Source organism: Chiloscyllium punctatum, chromosome 7 (assembly GCF_047496795.1).
Source record: "Chiloscyllium punctatum isolate Juve2018m chromosome 7, sChiPun1.3, whole genome shotgun sequence".
Lineage (NCBI taxonomy): Eukaryota > Metazoa > Chordata > Chondrichthyes > Orectolobiformes > Hemiscylliidae > Chiloscyllium > Chiloscyllium punctatum.
In genome coordinates, this window is record NC_092745.1 from 95,534,263 (window position 1) to 95,553,489 (window position 19,227).

General features: G+C 40.0%; 1 protein-coding gene across 4 annotated transcripts in view; it reads left to right on the forward strand.

Annotated features, from left to right (window-relative positions):
• The window catches only part of plpp3 (phospholipid phosphatase 3), a 145,279-nt gene that overhangs the window by 78,598 nt on the left and 47,454 nt on the right, over positions 1-19,227 (forward strand). For all 4 annotated transcript variants that reach the window (XR_011961161.1, XM_072574372.1, XM_072574373.1 and 1 more), the window contains exons 3-4: positions 8,141-8,421; positions 12,915-12,972. Coding sequence is in view for 3 of the 4 variants with exons in the window: in XM_072574372.1 (XP_072430473.1) it covers positions 8,141-8,421; positions 12,915-12,972 (339 nt within the window). In the remaining variant the exon portion in view is untranslated. The remainder of the gene's footprint in view (positions 1-8,140; positions 8,422-12,914; positions 12,973-19,227) is intronic.

Here is a 19,227-nt window from a genome sequence, read left to right on the forward strand (position 1 = left end):
CAATTCAATACTCAATGTTCTGGCAGCAGCCATGACACCTTCATCCTGTGGCAGTCACTGTACTATCTACATTTGAACCATCACAATAAATCAAAGGTATGAAATGATCTGGCTTATCTTCTGACCAGTTGGGTGATGACTGCATTGTGCAATCCATGTGCCTGAGAGCAGTGTGTACATATTAAAAGCCACAATGTAACTCAAAATGTGATTGAATAGATCAATGGGGTGGCTGACACACCTCCACTGCCTGAATCACTTTGGTGGATCCTGCAGCTCCTTCTGGAGAGCACCAAGATTCAGTGTAGCCTTGCTATCATCAGTAAAGGAGGCAAAGGCAATTAATACATCCCATTTCTGTACCATGCTATTCACGATCACCTCATCTGACTGTATTACGAGTGATACAGCTGCAAGTGCACTTGCATTCCTACACCTTACTTTCTCTACATTAATCACCATAATGCTGAAATAAAAGACTAGTGAGTGTGGTGCAATGTTTTTGGATGATGTGCCTATCGTTGTCAAAGAGCCTCCAATGTACTTATGCTTTGTGTTATAAATGTGAGGCGTGCAGCTGGGTACTGTGTAAGAGTGGAGGTGAAGCTGATCCATACGAGGTATGTGTCATAATTAAAGAACATTAGTAGGTGAATGGGACACTGTTGGTGAACTGAGCAATGTTCGAGACTCGTGGTTCAGTTGGTTAGATATGAGGTTGAAGAATGAAATTCAGCAATGTTAAATACTCATGTGTGACCATGAATCTAGTTTCTTGGGCTGTACTATCTGCATTGACTGTGACGATTATCTGCTCCAGTTATGTTCTCCGAATGTGTTTGGATGACCTCCCAGACCTCTGTGGACTGAGGAGCTTTCTCCTTCTGCCCAACTTCTACATCAAGGTTTCTGGTGCTGCATCTGAGAACCTAGAAGCATGGTTTGTGTTGCTCCATGAATGAATAAGTTTTCATGCTCAGAATGTTTTTCTGAGCCATTTCCAGCATCTGCTACAGCCAGAATGCATCTCCTCTTTAAGAGGTGTGAGTTGACTTTAAGTAGCGCAGACTAGCTTTAGCCTTGCACGAACTTTAGCCTCCTGCTGAGGCTTTCAGGCAACCACCAGCGTGTTTATTGCTGGGCTATGGTCAGCTATCTTGTAAATCAGTAGACAACATAAAGGCAGAAGCAGGTGTGGGCTAGTAATACATTTAAAGGGGCTATCCAATTTTGCCACCAGTATTCTTTGACATTTTTATGATAGAGTATATTTTCTTTTTCACCTGATAAATCAAGCAGTAACTCAGGTATGATAACAAGTCCTTGTCCCTGCTATTTGTTTTGCATAGTAATGATTACTCTAAAAAGTATGAAGATTGAGAAACAACAAATGACATGGACAGGGTGAGCTTTTAGTGCCCTCTGTGGATTGGGAAAAATCTGAATTTCATTAGTTTAACTTTAAACAGATCACCAGCTAACTTGGCTTCAGGCCAGATTTAATTAGACAAGATACTGAAGTTCACGGCAGCGGGACAAGCACAAATAAAGGGATAAGGCATAAATATGCACATACTCAAAAGGACAACAAATTGAAATTAAAGTTTTAGAATACATCATTCTCTTTTCATCCGGTAGCAAATTATCTTGTTATTCTAACTCTCACCAAATCCCATTCACTCATCATCCCTGTTCTCACATTGGCTCTGGGGTAAGCCAAACTCTGATTTTAAAATTCTCATCTTTGTTTTTTTCGATGACCTCATCCCCTCCCTATCTCTGAACTTTACTCTGGTGCTGAAGATGTTTACTCTGCTCCAATTCTGACTATTTTGATCATCTTAGCTTTTAATTGCTCATTATTTGCGACCCTGCCTTCAGCCACCAAGGGTTCAAGATTTGGAATTCCCATATGAAGCTTCCTTACCTCTTTAGCTTTCATTCATTGTAATGTGCCTCCAAACCTTTTATTGACTAATATTTTCATAGTTTAATATTCCCTTACAACCATCAGTATCAAATGTGTCTAATAACATTCCTGAGAGTTGCTTTATTTCATAAAGGTACTATATAAAAATAAATAGCTGCTGTCTGTGTTAATTATCTACAAGGTTGATTACTTTATTAATTAGTAGACAGGGTCAGGTTGAAGAATATAATTAAATCATTTTTCCCAAGGTGAATAAGTAGTGATTGTAACGAGGTCGGCCAGGTGGACCTCATTGAATATGAGTTCCTTGATTGAGACTGCTAAGCTGGTCCAATGAGGGAGCCCTGGCTGACAGGTATAAACAGCAGCATGAGATGTTCTGTTCACTCAGAGGCTGGCTCTGAGGAAGCCAGACCAGTGTCAAGTACCATTACATGTAAATAAAGGCTGAATTGGTAATGGGATGCCAGCCTCTTTGGAGTTATTTCAGAAAAATCCTTTCTTTCTTCTGAAATGAGAAAATAAGCCATAGGCTTGGACCACACATATTTAAAGGTCATCGTTTAACTGAAATAGCCAGCCTTGCATAAGTTTAAAACATGCAAAAATAATTCTAAACAGTTATTTGAAGTGTGCAATTAAAAAGATTATGTGCAATGTATGGTGTGTTATAAACACCAATGTACTGGTAATCATGGTTTATGCTTCTGTTATTACAGAGGTTAAAATATGTTTTATGGCAGATACTGCACTTGTAGGCATGTTGTCTGTGACAGCTGCTTTGATATTTCGTGCCCATATTCTGCGTAACCTTGAAAGGAAATGTGGAATAACCAAATTTTCCATCAGTTCAAATGTTTACCAGCATTGCCTTATTATTTAAGCATCAACTTTCAAATCTTTAGATAGTCCTGTCCATGTGAATCTAATCAAATGTAGGTAATAAATATTTGGGTATAAGTACATTTCTTAGTGGATCCAGAACTTCTAGTATGATTAGACAGTTGACATTTAAGGTAAGGAACCATTCCTCAGCAATGAGTTATCATGGGAAGGTTTATTTCTGAAATGTCTAACCCTAGAGTTTACTTGGCCAACTAATTTGCTCTCATGACTTCTGTTTTTTGTTACAATTTAAGATTTCCATCAACTGCAATATTTTGTTTTTAAACCACAATAGTGGTACCTTATAAAAACTGAAACAACTGCAGATGCTGTAAAGTAAAAACTGAGAGATAACTATACCTTAATTGCCCCAGTAACTGTGTTGACATGTCTGACATTGATGTCAAAGAGCACAGTGCTTTTTCTAAGCAATTTAAATGTATTCTTGATGTAGACTTTTTCAAATTAATACTCTTGAATTGCATTGGTTGGAAAAGTAGAATACAATTGACAAGCTAGTTAATAATTTTTATGTAATGACTTGCCTTTTTGACTAATCTGTTATGTGCTTAGTTGATCCAATGTAGGTCACTTCCCAATCATTTCCTGCCCCACCTGATAAGGCCATTGAGAGTTGTTTAAACATAATTTTTTAAAAAATCAGATCCACTTCATGGTATGGAATGTCAAGCATCTGAACCAGACAAACTAATTTCTTATGATATTGTCATTAGACAAGAGAATTTGACCTGATATTGACAAAAGGAAACAATTAAAATTGTCTGATTATTGTGCTACTGTCCATAGTGAAGTGTAGCTACTACTGGAGTACCCCTTTGGGATCCAATGTGAATACAGTTGTATTGCCACAAAATGCAGCCTATCTTTGAGTAGCACCACTTTTTTTTTTGTTGCCTTCTCACTGCTTGTGGTGTAATTATTAGAAAATATCACAAAAATTTCATTTACCTAGCTAGGACAATGTCTTTCGTTTCATGCCACATGCTAATTGAAAAGTGCACCACAGCAAAGCCAGTGCTTTATTACAATTTTCTTTGTATTCATTCATGGAGAGCGAGCTTCAGAGGCAAGCCCAATATTTATGGCCCATCCCTAATTGCCCTTCAGAAGGTGGTGGTAAATCACCTACTTGGACTGATGCAGCCCATGTGGTGTAGGTTTATGCCCAATGATATTTAGTAAATGGGACTGCAGTGTTTTACTGGAGTTAAAGATCCTGGTCTATAATGTCCTGGCATAGAATTCTGAATAGCGTTAGAAAGAGTGTGGACATTACTCCTAGAATGGCTGCTCCTTCTACATCTGCAAACAATCAAGGGGTTGAAATTACTCCTGTCTATAATTTTATTGGAAAAGTCAATCTGAGAACAAAACAGTTCGTTAGAGTTATCAAGACCAGAAGGCTTTGACTGAGAGTTGATGAAGGTCACAGTGAAATATTTTCTGGAAGGACAATGCAATGGAGTGGACAGTGCCTATTAACTGAAGTACCTTGACTTCATATGTTGTTTCAGCCACCCCCCATTAAGTGAGGCTTTTCTCAACTGAACCAATTTCCAAAATGTTGTTCACAGGAACATATATGGAATTTGTAATCAGTTTGTATTGAGCATGTGTACAGAATTATTATTCCACTCTGCTACTTATGGCTAATATTCTTTAAATATTCAATGATGGCAAAACATTTGTAAAACAATCTAAAATAGTGTCTGGAAATAGAACTGCGCAATGGTGTTCACGTCAAAAGACGATGACCATAATCTCTACAGCCAGAGCCCATCAATTGATTCAGTGATTACTTTGCTTGAGTGAAGAGATCTTGTGACTATAAAACTGTCATTTTCAGTTGATCAACTAGAATGCCAATTTTCAGGGATTGCTTCCCAAAGACATAAATCAGCTTTGATCATGTTTTGCATAATCAATTCAGCAATTTGTCGAGTCTTCAAACCAGGCAACTGCTAGTGACTGAAAAAAATGCCACAAAATAAAGTTACTTTCATTAGGAAAACTATTAAATAAATTTGCTGATTTTATAAATGAGTTTGTGGCAATTCTTCTGAGCTATTTGTTGTAAGCAAAGTGTGCCATGATAGTATTACCCATTTTACAACAGTGTTAAAAGAAATTTTAAGGTTGGCATGCTCCTCACGGTGTTTTTGCCTTCCCGTGATGTCTCCTCACCTTTTGCACTATATGAGCGAGAAAGTGATTAGTCGAGCCAGTTAACCAGCAGACCATGGATGATTGCTTTCAGAAATAATACAACCTAAAGGAAAAGATTGGACCTAGAAAGCTCAAATTCCAGAAGTGATGTTGATTACGTTGTGAACTGCTGCACGTCTGGGGGCTGGGGGAAGGGTTGAACTCCTGATTGAATCTCACTGGAAAACCCACAGTAAGCAATTTCCCTCAGGCCATTTCTTCTCAATTCTACCAAGCCAAAAGTTAAAGTGGGGTAACCTAATCGGAAAGCTGGTAGTAATCACACCAGTGTTTGTTTTGCATAGAATCTTTCCCTTTGGAGTTCTCCATAACACACCACATTCTTGGATGAGAGTTCGGTTTGGGGACCTATCCCAGGCCTCTGTTAATAATGCTTTACAGAAAGCTGTTGGGACATTTGAGAGAGCAAATTGGGATGACTGACTGTGCTCCCATAAGGGAGCACCTGGCCTCCAGAACAGCTTTGTTGAAGTCATTAGCTCTGCTTGCTATATTTAGGGTAAAAGTTATATACAGTACTGGTGTAAAGCATAAAAGGACTTAACTCACTATTACTTTTTGCTTTAAATATTCTTAACCTTCCAAAAATTAGTAAAATTGTTTAAAATGTTGAAAAATCTGTCTTTAACGTTTGACATTACAAAAGCGATAGCAGCAACCTGAATTCAAATCGCTTGCAAAAATGTTTCATGCTTTTCACAAAGATCTAAAATGGGCCAACCCATTTAGAGGTATGAGCAGGGGTGGAAGATGTGGGTTTTTAGGGACTTTAAAAGAAGAATGAGGGTGGAGATGTGGGAGCATTTACAAAGGGAATGGCATCAGGCTGTCTTGGCAGGAACTGGATTGACTGGGACTGTTGCATCAGAGGGGATGGCGCAGGTTAGTTGCCAAGGTTGTGGGGGTGAGGATGGTGGGCGTTTGTGTGTAGTGTGTGTGTGTGTCCCACACGTGATAGCCACACCTATTGGATGTGGGGTCATCCCCAGTCATCATTCAACGTTACCCTAGGATCAGTCAGCAATCCTATGCCTCTGACGACATTTCCACCCATCAGTTTCAAGAGGCTTCCAATGGTTCAGCATGGACCAGCAGCTTCTAATATAGTATTCATCTCCAATTCAGAGGGGCTCACAGCATAATGCATCTTCTCCCATAACAGTCCTTCTCATGCCACCACAATTAGCCTTCCTTACCACAACATAGTGACTTACCCGTCTCCTTTGACATTGCTACCATAATATCAAACAGTGTGCATAACTGTGACTCCTATTGTTTGGAAGCTTTGAGTTTGGCCCATTGAGGTTGCATTCTTTTTATTTTGTGAAGGAACCACTTGTCTCAATGATCATATGTCAATATTAGAGCTTACCTTGCTGTTAAGTTCACAGTTGTGTCTTTTCACATTTTCACATTGTGATGACAAACTGATGTAAGATCATGGAGAATATCAATACACAAAGTATTGCACCCTGTACACTACGGTATCTTTCAACTCCAAAATTAAGCCTCTGTGTTTGGGACCTGTGTCACCTTTTATATGTGGCATCTTTCAATTGCATTACTACTTTGGTCTGTGAATAGAGCAGGAGTGTATTTCAATAGCAATCAATTGGTCCATGGAACTTGCTTTCTGCAGTCACTCTCCTTGGCATAATGGCACATATGATTTGTGTTGGCTTTCCATTTTGCTTCAGCTGCCTTATTTGCTGTCTGCTTTTGTGTTTGTACTATGTTTGTGTTTTAAAATGTCTTTTACCATTTATACTTTTCTTCATGTACAAATATACTCGATGCTAATACTTAAAGGTAAAATATTATATTTATTATAGTTTATATTTTGCCTTATATTTATTGTATATTTTTAAAAATGGATTCAAAATCATATTGACCTTTTTGCATTGTTAGGATTGACCAGCCTACCAAAAATGTTGCCACATTACTTGAATGTAACACTATCATTTGCTGTCAGGGACTGGCCTATTTAAAAGAAAGCTTTGTAAAAATGTGTTATTAATGAATTTCTCACAGTAACTGCACACTCTGTGGCTCGGGTGAAGAAAAATTTTAGATTAGATTACTTACAGTGTGGAAACAGGCCCTTCGGCCCAACAAGTCCACACCGCCCCGCTGAAGCGTAATCCACCCATACCCCTACATCTACATGTACCCCTTATCTAACACTACGGGCAATTTTAGCATGGCCAATTCACCTGACCTGCACATCTTTTGGACTGTGGGAGGAAACCGGAGCACCCGGAGGAAACCCACGCAGACACGGGGAGAACGTGCAAACTCCACACAGTCGCCTGAGGCGCTGTGAGGCAGCAGTGCTAACCACTGTGCCACCGTGCCGCCCAATTTTGATGTTATGCCATTTAATTGACTTATTTGTTGCTTGAGAAATGTGAAAGCGCCATTCTTAGTGTATTGTGATTGTGGTTTTCTTGTTCTGGTCACAATGGAATTCTCAACAATCACGCATCTTAAAATGGCAGAAAGCCATGATTCTGCTGGTTGCCTGTAACTTTTGGCCAAAAAAAATGTGCATTTCTTTTGTCGTTCTTGAACAGAGAAATGGGAGACTGACAGCCACACCAGAAATGCCCAGTGGTAGTTCATTTCTGTGGCAACTCCAATTATGCCTACTCTTTACTTTTGCTTTATTTTCAATCATCTTTACCACTTGCAGACACTATGTATTTACATTTGTACTGTACATAGAAGCTTGTGTGCACCTGTGTTGAGAAATCCTGGAATATCTGAAGAACAAAACTTAAAAAGGACGCTTGTATTTTTGTATTTGTGTCCTTTTTCAAATATTAACAGACAAAATTTGACAGACTTCTGTTGCTTAATTGCTGTTGCCCTTTCAGACTTATTTTCTGCTGCTGTGAGACCTGTTTGTCCTCTCAGTCTATTAAATACAATTTCTCTTCCTCCTTTCTCTCTTTGCAGGCAAGTTATCTGTCACTAAATTGTTAATTATAATGCTGTCCATTGTAGTTCTGCATTGCATTGTTTATACACAGGAAACACTGGATGACTTCATTAATAATTTTGCGTTCTTGTTAACAGATAATATCAGGAGAGTGCTACCGGATCCACTACATGAAGGAGCGTTCCAGGTCCTTTATCCGCAATCCATATGTAGCTGCTCTATATAAGCAAGTTGGCTGCTTCATCTTTGGCTGTGCCATAAGCCAGTCTTTCACTGACATTGCAAAAGTGTCTGTTGGTCGTTTAAGGCCACATTTCCTAGATATATGCAACCCAAACTTTACAGCAATCAACTGTTCCCTTGGCTACATTGTGGAGTTTGAATGCAGAGGCGATGAAGGCAAAGTTCAGGAAGCAAGGTAGGAATTTTTATCTAATAAGAAATTAAATAAAATATTGCTTCATTTCAGGTCTGTAGTGATTGTAACAAGGTCAGCCAGGGATCTTAGAGAATATGTGTTCCCTGATTGGGGCTGTTAAGTGTTCCAATCAGGGAGTCCTGGCTGACTGATAAGAACAGAAATGTCACAGGTTCTGATCTCTCTAGCAGCCGACTCTGAGCTAGCTGGGTCAGTGTCATTTACTGTGCACCGTGTAAATAAAGGGTGGCTTGGTGACAGGATACCGGCCCTTAGTGGAGTTACTTCAATGTCAATAACCTTTCATCAAATTACAAGGTTATTGACCTGAAATATTAGCTGTTTCACTCTCCACGGTTGGTGCCAGACCTATTGAGTATTTCCAAGGTTTTCTGTCTTGATTTCACATTTCCAGTATCCATAGTATTTTGTTTTTGTTATTTGGGTATGGCTGTTGCACTGCCACTGCCTGCTCCCACATCCTTGGCTCTAGAATATACGAGGTTCAAGTTGATCTTTAGATCGAATGCAAAGTGGCTAATATGGAATCAGTTGCCCAGTTTGCTTTCAACCCAACAACACTCTTTCAAGTCAAAGGAAATGAAATTCAGTTAGAGACAAAGAATGCTAAATTGATAGCCTACCTTGTGGATGTTGTAAGATAATGCTCTATGAAGTTTAGGACAGCTTGCTGTACAGTTTTATGCTGATTTTTGAAATGCTGTAACACTGTTGTTTACAAACGGCAGTGGCATCAGCTGACTATAATTCACCATGATTCTGTTAACCACAGATTAAATAACACTTGAATTCTTATGTATTTTTGTGGAAAATATCAACAAAATTAAATTATGTTAACAAGACAGCTGTTTGTGATTGGTATCACATTTTTCTTCTGTTTGTCAGAATCCTGGTTCACTGCCTCTGGCCTCCTCTCCTTTGCTAGGCTATTTTTTATGGAGCTGATGGGAGTCTGAGCTGCTGTGAGCCGGAGAACCAGTTGGGCAGGAATTCCTCCCTCTATGGTCCTTCTGTCACGGCCTTAACCTGGGTGAAGGTGTGATGCTGCTGGGGTTTCCCCAACATTACTGACCTGCCTAATTAAAGGCCCTCTGCCACCAAACACACCATACAGGGATTTTGCCTGCTGGCTCCCTGAGAACCCCAACACCAGTAGAAATGCATTTAGCCAGCTACGTCCTGTATTCTTCCCTAAACACCAAAAATCATTTGCTGCATCCGGATGACAGTAGGAATTACTGTAAGCAAGTTGCAGGTGGATTTCTGACCATGTCCAGCCATTAGAATGTGTGCACAGAATAGTGCAGGGAGTACACCATCTACTTGCACAGCCCCTTTACCCGATGCAGTGCTGATATTGGCTGCTCTACATTAATATAATCACATCATTGTGGTGTGCTTACATATTTCACAGCTGTGCATGCTGTTAATCCAAAACTATTGACAGAGCCTTATCAGGGACTGAGCAACCTGGCTCTTGTGAGATTTTTGGCAAAATCAGGCAATAAGTGTGGTGAGGCCAGTTTTAACGTGGAGATCATCTTGTTGCATCTTTTCACAAACATCATGTCAAGATTCTCACTAGGCAGCAGTGTGATGTCAATTGACAATAATTATTAATTGTTAAACACCTTGTTAATAGCCCATTCTGGCTCATTACATTTCAATTACAGGCAGCATTCCCTCTGATTTATTTGTTCCTTCTTCTGCGAACGCAACAGCAACTTCTGGAACTGGAAATCAATGCTCCAATTGGCGTTGGCCTGCTGGTTGCTGGGCACAGAACATCGTTGTGGCTTTGAGAGAATGATGCTTACAGGATGCTTCTGTATTTCAATGTTACATCTCAGACTGGGCCGGCAACTATCTTGTAAAGCTGTAGCAGGGACATGGAGTCAGCTCCTGGACTGGATCAGGCTGCATCTCTGAGCATTTTGCTTGTACTCTGTCTCAGTCTGAGCTCCCAGCATCCCTCCTTTGCATTTCCTTTCCCTGTTTTGGCTCAGGGCCGTATTACTGCTGTCTTACCTCATTGTTTCATGCAGACACAACGCCAGGAAGTTTATAAAAGCTGTCAGTGGTCTTCAGTCAAGTCAAGGAGAGAGCTTTCAGTTAGGAGTTCCCGGCATGTTAAAGGCAGTCACTGGTGCTAATCCAGGTCCTGCTCAGGACAGTCAGAGTTCGCATCCTGTCCTCATAGAGGAGCCAAATGACAGGCAGCATTCCATCAGTCTTGGCTCTTTGTGTCTCCTGTGGGCTGTTTTCTTCCTGGAATGTGAGAGTGGTGTGGATATTAAGGGGAAGAAAGAATATAGCTTTGAGGATGAGACTCGCTGGGCTGATACCGGGATTGCCAGGACTGTCGTGTAAGGAGAGATTGATTCGATTGGGCCTGTATTGACTGGAGTTTTGAAGGATGAGGGGGAATCTGATTGAAATGGGATGGTGGCTCAGTGGTTAGCCACGTTGTCTCTCAGATCCAGGGACTGGGTTCATTTCCCGCTGCAGGTGACTGCATGGGTTTCCTCCGGGTGCTCCGGTTTCCTCCCACAATGCAAAGATGTGCAGGTTAGGTGAATTGGCCATGCTAAATTGCTCATAGTGTTCAGGGATGTGTCGGTTAGATACATTAGCCTGGGGTAAATGTAGAATAGTGGGGCAATGGGTCTGGGTGGGTTACTTTTTGGAGAGTTGGTGTGGACTTGTTGGGCCGAAGGGCCTGTTTCTACACTGTAGAGATTCTATCTGTCTTGAAATGTATATATTTCTAACAGGGCTAGGCAGACTAAATCCAGTGAGGATCCTTTCCCCTGGTTGGGGAATCTAGACACAGTCCCAGGACATGATAAACCATTTATGACAGATTAGGAATTATTTCTTCATTCAGAGGGTGAGGTAGCTGCAGAATTCACTCCCCCAGGAGGGAGCGAATATGGCATTGGGAAGTGGGAACATGGCATTGAGATAGAGGATTGCATGATCATTAAGAGAGACAAAGCAGGCTTGAAAGGCCGCACAGCCAACTTTTCCTTGTTTCTATGTTCCTTTAAAAGTGGGTGACACAGCTATTACAGTTAGTGCTGGTGGGGAGATATCCGAAGCAAGTGAGTAGGCAGGCCACATTTCCTGGATATCTGTTCGTGAGGCTCTGGGTTGGGATGGGTAAGAACAAGAGGGAAACATGTTGCAGGCAATAGCACGTGTGGTAGAGCATGAGCCTTGGTGGGAGGTTGGTGCAGCAGCAGAGATGGACTCAGTGTGAGGCATCAGAGAGAGGATAATTGCAATTACCTGGGCAGAGGGGAGAACGGCATTCACCTTTTTTCTGCAGTGCGGGTCATTCCTCCAGATGGCTGAGACTTGTAGTAATCTCAGACCTGACTGGCATGACCTGGTATTATGACCTTCTCTACCAGTCCTGGGGCAACATCCTGGGTTTTTTAAGATGGTGTGGGCACAAGGGATGCTGGTAAATTCCAGGTTATTCAATGATTGGAAAGTTGTTCCAGGAATGGTGAGTGGTAAGGTGGGGCAGAAATTGGACATGAGATAGTGAGAACTCGCTAGGCCTTTTGGTATGAAACCCTCCAAAAAATTTCGACACAACTCAGACTTAGCCAGAAGAGTAATTTCTACCTTATGATCTTTTGGTTCCTTCTTTTAGCTTTGCAGTGTTTTCTAAGATTTGGTATGTATTACCCTCATGAGTACATTGAGGAAACATTCTCATTTTGAATAAAATATTCTATCAACACAATGCCTTATCATGTCTAAACAGCTCAAAGGCCTGGATGTAGGTTTGCTTGCTGAGCTGTAAGGTTCATTTTCAGACATTTCATCGCCATACGAGGTAACATTTTCAGTGAGCCTCCGAATGAAGCACTGGTGGTGTAGCCAATTTCTGTTTATATGTTTGAGTTTTCTAGGGTTGGTGATGCCATTTCCTATGGTGAAGTCATTTCTGGTTCTTTCTCAGGGAGTGGTAAATGGGATCCAAGTCAATGTGTTTGTTGATAGAGTTCCGGTTAGAATGCCATTATTCTAGGAATTCTCGTGCGTGTCTCTGTTTGGCTTGTCCTAGGATGGATGTGTTGTCCCAGTCGAAGTGGTGTCCTTCCTCATCTGTATGTTAGGATACTAGTGAGAGTGGGTCATGTCGTTTTGTGGCTAGTTGATGTTCATGTATCCTGGTGGCCAGTTTTCTGCCTGTTTGTCCAATATAGTATTTGTTACAGTTCTTGCAAGGTATTTTGTAAATGACAAAACTCGCTAATCTCATCGGCCTTTACTAAAGGATTGATTTTATGTATACAGATGTTTGATAAATGGCAATTTATGCATTTATTCTGTTCGATTATTTTTCTGGATATATCGATTTAAACTTGAGGTGGATGGATATTTGGTAAGATAAATGTACTTGGGCACATCCAAATTGCTCTAAAACAACATAATCATTTTGGTTTGTTTTCCAGGAAATCATTCTTTTCAGGACATGCTTCCTTCTCATTGTACACCATGTTGTATTTAGCGGTAAGTGGCTTCATGTTTCTTTGTCTTATTGTGGTCTGTACCTGGGGGTTTGAGCTCTTTAAAGTCGCCATTCTGTTGAAGTTGTAATGCTTTTGAAATGGTGTTGTTTCTTGGTTACAGCACATTCACTGTGGAGATGGTATGTTATGCTGTGATCATAAATAAGTATCAGAGGATGATGGAATTGTAGAGTGACCACTTTCAAATTCTAGGCAATGGCAGTGATGTTAGTAGGTATGACAAAATGTCATAAAGCATTTTCAGCGCAGAAACAGGCCTTTTGAACCAAATGGTTCATGCTAATGTTTATAATTCACATGAAACTCCTCACACATTTATTCATTAAATCCCATCAGCACATATCCTTTTATTCCTTTCACCTTTGTGTGCTTAACCTCCCCCTAAATGCATTGAAACCATTTACTCGTGTTGGGGAGTTCCACACTTTAACCACCCTCTTGGTCAAGAATTTTCTTTTAAATTCGTTATTAGTGAATATCTAATATAATGGATACTTGTGTATCAGTGACTGTGTGGCTTTTATATACCATTTATCTCCTCACTGGTGTTTCTACTGCCAGTGACAAACTCTCTGGGGCAGTAAGAGAGAGAATTGTGACAGCCTTCTTCACTAATTATCATCTAATTTCATAAGCAGATACCATGGAGACAAAGGCCTAAATCTTAGAGATATGTTTAGTGGGTTCCAGGGTAAACTTATCTGAACAGAAGACAAAAATACAATGACTTTATTTTGAGGGGAAAATAAACTATAAACAAACCTGGAGAAACTATAAGCATTCTGGATTCACAATTTGGAAGCTTGGGAAACAATAAATGTGTATAAAATCTTCACGTGCATTCAAAGCTATCTAACTAGTCAATAATGGAACACTTCTGTCAGTAATATTGAGTTTCTTTTGTTGAATGACTAATGAGCCTGTCCTAATAGCTTTTGTTTTCAATGAGCTGTCTTTGAGCTTCACTGGTTCTGAATGCATTTTACATTCCTTACTGCCAGGAGAGATTTGTTCAGATCTGTCTTTGTACTGTAAATCAAAAGAATTTCTTTGCGTACTGCCACTCTTTAACTCATGCCGATGATCCCATATACCTGTCGAATAAGAGCTTTAATCCATCATAAGGAGTGAAGCTAAACATCTTGAGAAACATTCAATTCAGGGAGTAACAATACTCCCACAATTCTTTTTCACATCATTTTAGCCACGTTCTTCACTAGTTATGTTACAAATAGTGTGCAAATCTAGTTCTATTATTTCAAGATGATTGCAGATAATTCATCAGCCCAATTTGCCAGTAAGCATAAAATATGCTGTGCAGTTTGACTTGTGACATTGCAGTGCACTTCTGTAGATTATAATTTCATTACCTACCTCCAGTAAATAAAGATTCATAACTATAATTCATGGAATCACTCTCCAAACTCTACATTATCAAGTGCAGAAACAAATAGCACAACATTCATGCATTTAAGATCATTTGGATTCAATTGTTTCCAACTGTAACTTTCAGTTTCGAATGCCACATACTGCATATCACTAGTCTTAAATCATTAAGTAGGATTGTGCATGGCTAGAGCTGTATATATTTCCATTACATATAATATATTTATACATATAGTACACACACTAAAACATCTGTTTATGGAGAGAGTTGTTATTTTGAAATGAAACCTCTTTAAATAACTAAACGTTCAATGTTTCTTTAAATGTAAAACTAAATTTCGAAGTGGTATTCTTTTTACTTGAATCTTCTGAATGAATGTTTTGTTCTTTGATTTACAAAAAATCTTTTGAGTAATACTTCCTTAGGAATAAAAGCTGTTGAATAGAAATAGCAATATACAGTTGTAAGCTAAACTGGTTTTCCTTTATGAGTTGAGGTTAAAGATCACTGGAGTGTAGAATAAATATGTGACCTTACTACCAGATTAGGTTTACTGATGCTGCCCAGACACTTGGCTTCACATGGCTTGATTTATGAAGCTTCTTAAATCGGGGTCAGACTCCTACCAGTTCAGAGCAATGGCATTGCAATAATTCAAGTGCCTTTTCTCATCATCATACATTTTACTGGATAGTAGCACAGAAATTTCAAGCAATAGAAGCATTCTTGCAAAGCCATAGTAATAAAATGGTCAATTGTTCTTGTAAATTCTAAACATTACAAAGAGCTTTTGCAACTAATTCCTCACATAATGCTCTTTGTTGATACTCTGTTATATCCATGATATTAATAATCATGGGGCATAACGATTCTAACTATGCATTGAGACTCGAATATTGAGTAACATTCAGCTTTCACAGACGGGCTTCTAAACCAAGACAAGGATAACCAGGCAAATACACACAGTGATAGTTATAGGCTGGTACAGGTTGGAAGTTAAATCATATCCTTAGAGATTTGCTTTGATTTAAAAATCATCAATTTCCTAAACGTTTTTGTATGTTATTCACTCTTGGGATGTGGGCTTCAATATCTTGGCCATAATTGTTTGCCTATATCTAGTTGCCCCTGAGAAGGTGGTGGTGAGCTGACTACTGGACCTGCTGCAGTCTTTTTGGTGTAAGGTACAGCCACTTTGCATTAAGGGAATTCCAGGACCTTGATCCAGTCACTCTGAAGGAACTGCAATGTGTTTTCAACTGAGGGTGGTGAGTGGTTTGGAGGGAAATTTGCAGGTGGTAGCAGCTGAGGATGTCTGCTAAGGTCCATTTGGCATTGGGAGTAGGTCATCCCATCTTTCATGCATCTGCTGGGTGGCAAGACTAGTTTCTCACTGGGCAGTGATGAGTTTCCAGTTAAGGGGGATTCAATCTTGTTAAATATCTTATTAACATCCCGAATCCCCTCATTCATAGCCAGCCTCCAATCTTACCAAATGTGTTAAATAAACTGGATATTGAGAATTCTCAACATGGAAGTCAGAGCAGGATCTGGTGACTTCAGTTAGTCACTTGTTCCAAAGGATCCCCGGTTTGAACACTGGGTGCGAACATCTCAGGAGATCCTGTCTGAGTGTCAACCACATCCACAAACACTGGCATCTGACATGTGCCAGCATCTGGGAACAGTCGAGGCATATTTAGGATCCATTTACACAATGCATCTTTTGTTATCATTGTAACGCCACGGCAAGCACACTGTGGGGGGGTGGGGTTCCCAAATGCAAATTGAGGTTCTTCCAGTTTGCAGGACCCGTGCAGAAAAGGGGCAGCATGGTGGCTCAGTGGTTAGCACTGCTGCCTCACAACGCCAGGGACCAGGTTTGATTCCAGCCTCGGGCGACTGCCTGTGTGGAGTTTGCACGCTCTCCCTGTGTCTGCATGGGTTTCCTCCGGGTGCTTCAGTTTCCTCCCACAGTCCAAAGATGTGCAGGTCAGGTGAATTGGCCATGCTAACTTGCCCATAGTGTTTGGTGCATTAGTCAGAGGGAAATGGGTCTGGGTGGGTACTCTTTGGAGGGTTAGTATGGACTGTTGGGCCGAAGGGCCTGTTTCCACACTGTAGGGAATCAAATCTTAAAAACAAAATCCTGAGACAGATGTTGGCCAGAGAACACGGTGGTGCATTGAAGTTGCAGGCAACTGGAGCCTCAGGGTCTTTTTTATGGACAGGACATATGTGTTCTACAAAGTGGTCATGTAATCTGTGTTGTGAAGTTTATTGACAGATTGTCAGAGACTGTTGGTGGTGGGAGGAAATGTGGGATCTACGTGAAAGTGAAAGTTTAAAAATAAACGCCTTTAGGAGAGATGTTGTATTAAGGTTGTACAGATTAATGTCTAGGACTGTGTGAAAAGCACCTCGCATCATCTTGATGGCTTGAAGGGAGTTTCATTATGGCTTGTATGTAATATTATGTAATACAGTGCATAGTTCCTTAATATGTGATAAAGTAGTTACTGTTTGAATCTTCCAATGACTCGATGATCTCTCTAAAGCCAGAATAACCAATAAACAATCATTGGGAAGTGTGAAGGTTGAAAAAGACCTGCATGTCTTATTTCATTTGTCACTAAAAGCCAACATACTAGTGCAGCATGTAATGAGGAAGTTAAATACTACGTTGGCCTTTATCGCAAGAGTGTTGTCATTGTTACTTGCATGTAAGCCATAACCTTCCAACTGCTTTCAGTTCCAAAGAAAAGTCATACCAGACATGAAATATTAAATCTGTTACTCTCTCCACATATGCTGCCAGACATGCTGAGCTTTTCTAGCCCGTTCTGTTTTTATTTCAGTCACTAAATATGTTCAAGTCTGAGATTTTTGGATTTCTCAACACTGATTCATTAAAGGTATGTGGAGAATGTGGGATACCAGACTCAATGTAGATGACTAGCTTATGATTTAGTGAGTAGGCTTGAGGGACTGGTTGGCCTAATCCTCCTCCTGTGTCCTTTTACTTCTGTGTATCGTGAACTATGCATCTGTAACCCCTGGCCTGCTTCTGCGTAAAGGAGGTACGCTGTGTTTGGGGAGGGACTTCGGGTTTCTAAACACTTGGGCTATTTTCTGAGGATCTCCAACGTAGTTGAATCTGGGCCCATGTCCAATAAAACCATTGAATTAGTGCCATTCAAAACATTTTAATTCAAGTAAAAGATTAATATATTTAAGATTTCAGTATTAATAAATCTGTTGCATTTGAAACTTAAGTTGAAACTTGCTCCCATCCTTTTAATACTGATCACTTCATTGATTTTGCTAGCACTTATCCACAGATCTCTTAATCTCGGTATAAATACTTGCTCTTCTTGCTTTCAACATTCTCTCTCTTTTAACTTGTGTCCAGTCATTTCCTAACATGATGTATCAAAGGGTGCAGCAGTAGCACTAGTGAGTGAAAGTAATTAAAAGTAAATTTTTTTCTTATTTTCTGGAAGCCAGCCCTGACTTCAGCATGATTCTTCCATATGTACATCTTCATAGAAAAGGACACTGTAAATGTTTTGAAAATAATTTACTGCATAATTACTGTCCCAGCGGTGTTGATTCTTTGTGTTACATTTAGTGATGCCAAATACCTCTGGTCTCCAGTGAATACTTTGCATGGTTTGGCGCATGTATAACAGTTGCTGTGCATTAGGCTTGGCACATTTGTTTGAACCTTGCTCTCTATTTACAGGAGATACCATCAGCTACCACAGTTGTGTACACTGCCCTCCATATGGAAGCATTCTCATATCAGTCTGCATGCTGTCCCAGGACCTAAGTTTCCCTTGATATGAAAACACTGGAAAATGAATAATTTTCATAGTCTTTAATGTCCTGTGAGGTTTATCTTTATTTAAAATCTTTCAATTTGTTTTTACAGGAAAATATGTTTTTCACTTAAACCTAGATCTACAGAGAACTCGTCTTTTGTAATTGTTGCTATTAATCTGTTAAGGCAATTTCTCCATGAGATACCATAAGTTTCCTCTTCTTTGCAATGGCCTACTATTCTGAATGTTCTAATGGGTTGTGCAGTTTTAATCAAAATAGGTTGAACCGAAAGGTCTGTTTCCATGACTCTCTATCAGTTTTCAAAATTGAATTCATCTTAGGCAGTAACTTATACCACCAGATAGAGCTTGAAACATGGAAACATTGAAAATAGGAACAGGAGTAGATCATCTCAAACCGGTTCCTTCATTCAGCATGATCATGGCTGCTCAGCACATTGTTCCCACTTTCACCTATAGCCTTTGATCTTTTAGTCCAAGAACTATACCTATCTTCTTATTCAAAATATTCAATATTTTGGCATCAACTGCTTTCTATGGCAGAGAATTCCACAATCTTCCAATCTCTGGGTGAAGACATTTCTCCATACTTCAGTTCGAAATAGCCTACCCCATATCCTTGGACTGTGAACCCTGGTTCTGAACTCCCTGGTCATCAGGAATATCCTTCCTGTGTTTACAATGCCTAGTCCTGTTAGAATTTCATAGGCTCCTATGCAATCACCCCTGCTCTTTCCTCCATTCTTCTTAACTCCCCCGATCCAGTATCTCTTCATGTATTAGTCCTGCCACCCCAGGAATTAATCTGTAACATCTTCGTTGTACGCCCTCTACAACCAGAACATAATTAATCAGATAAGGAGACCAAATCTGCATACAGTACTCCAGGTGTATTCTCATCAAGGACTTGTACAAATTCTCTTGCTATAAAGGCCAACTTACCATTTGCCTTCTTTGCTACCTGCAGTACCTGAATAGACCGGGTCTTGTCCCATCTCCCCCT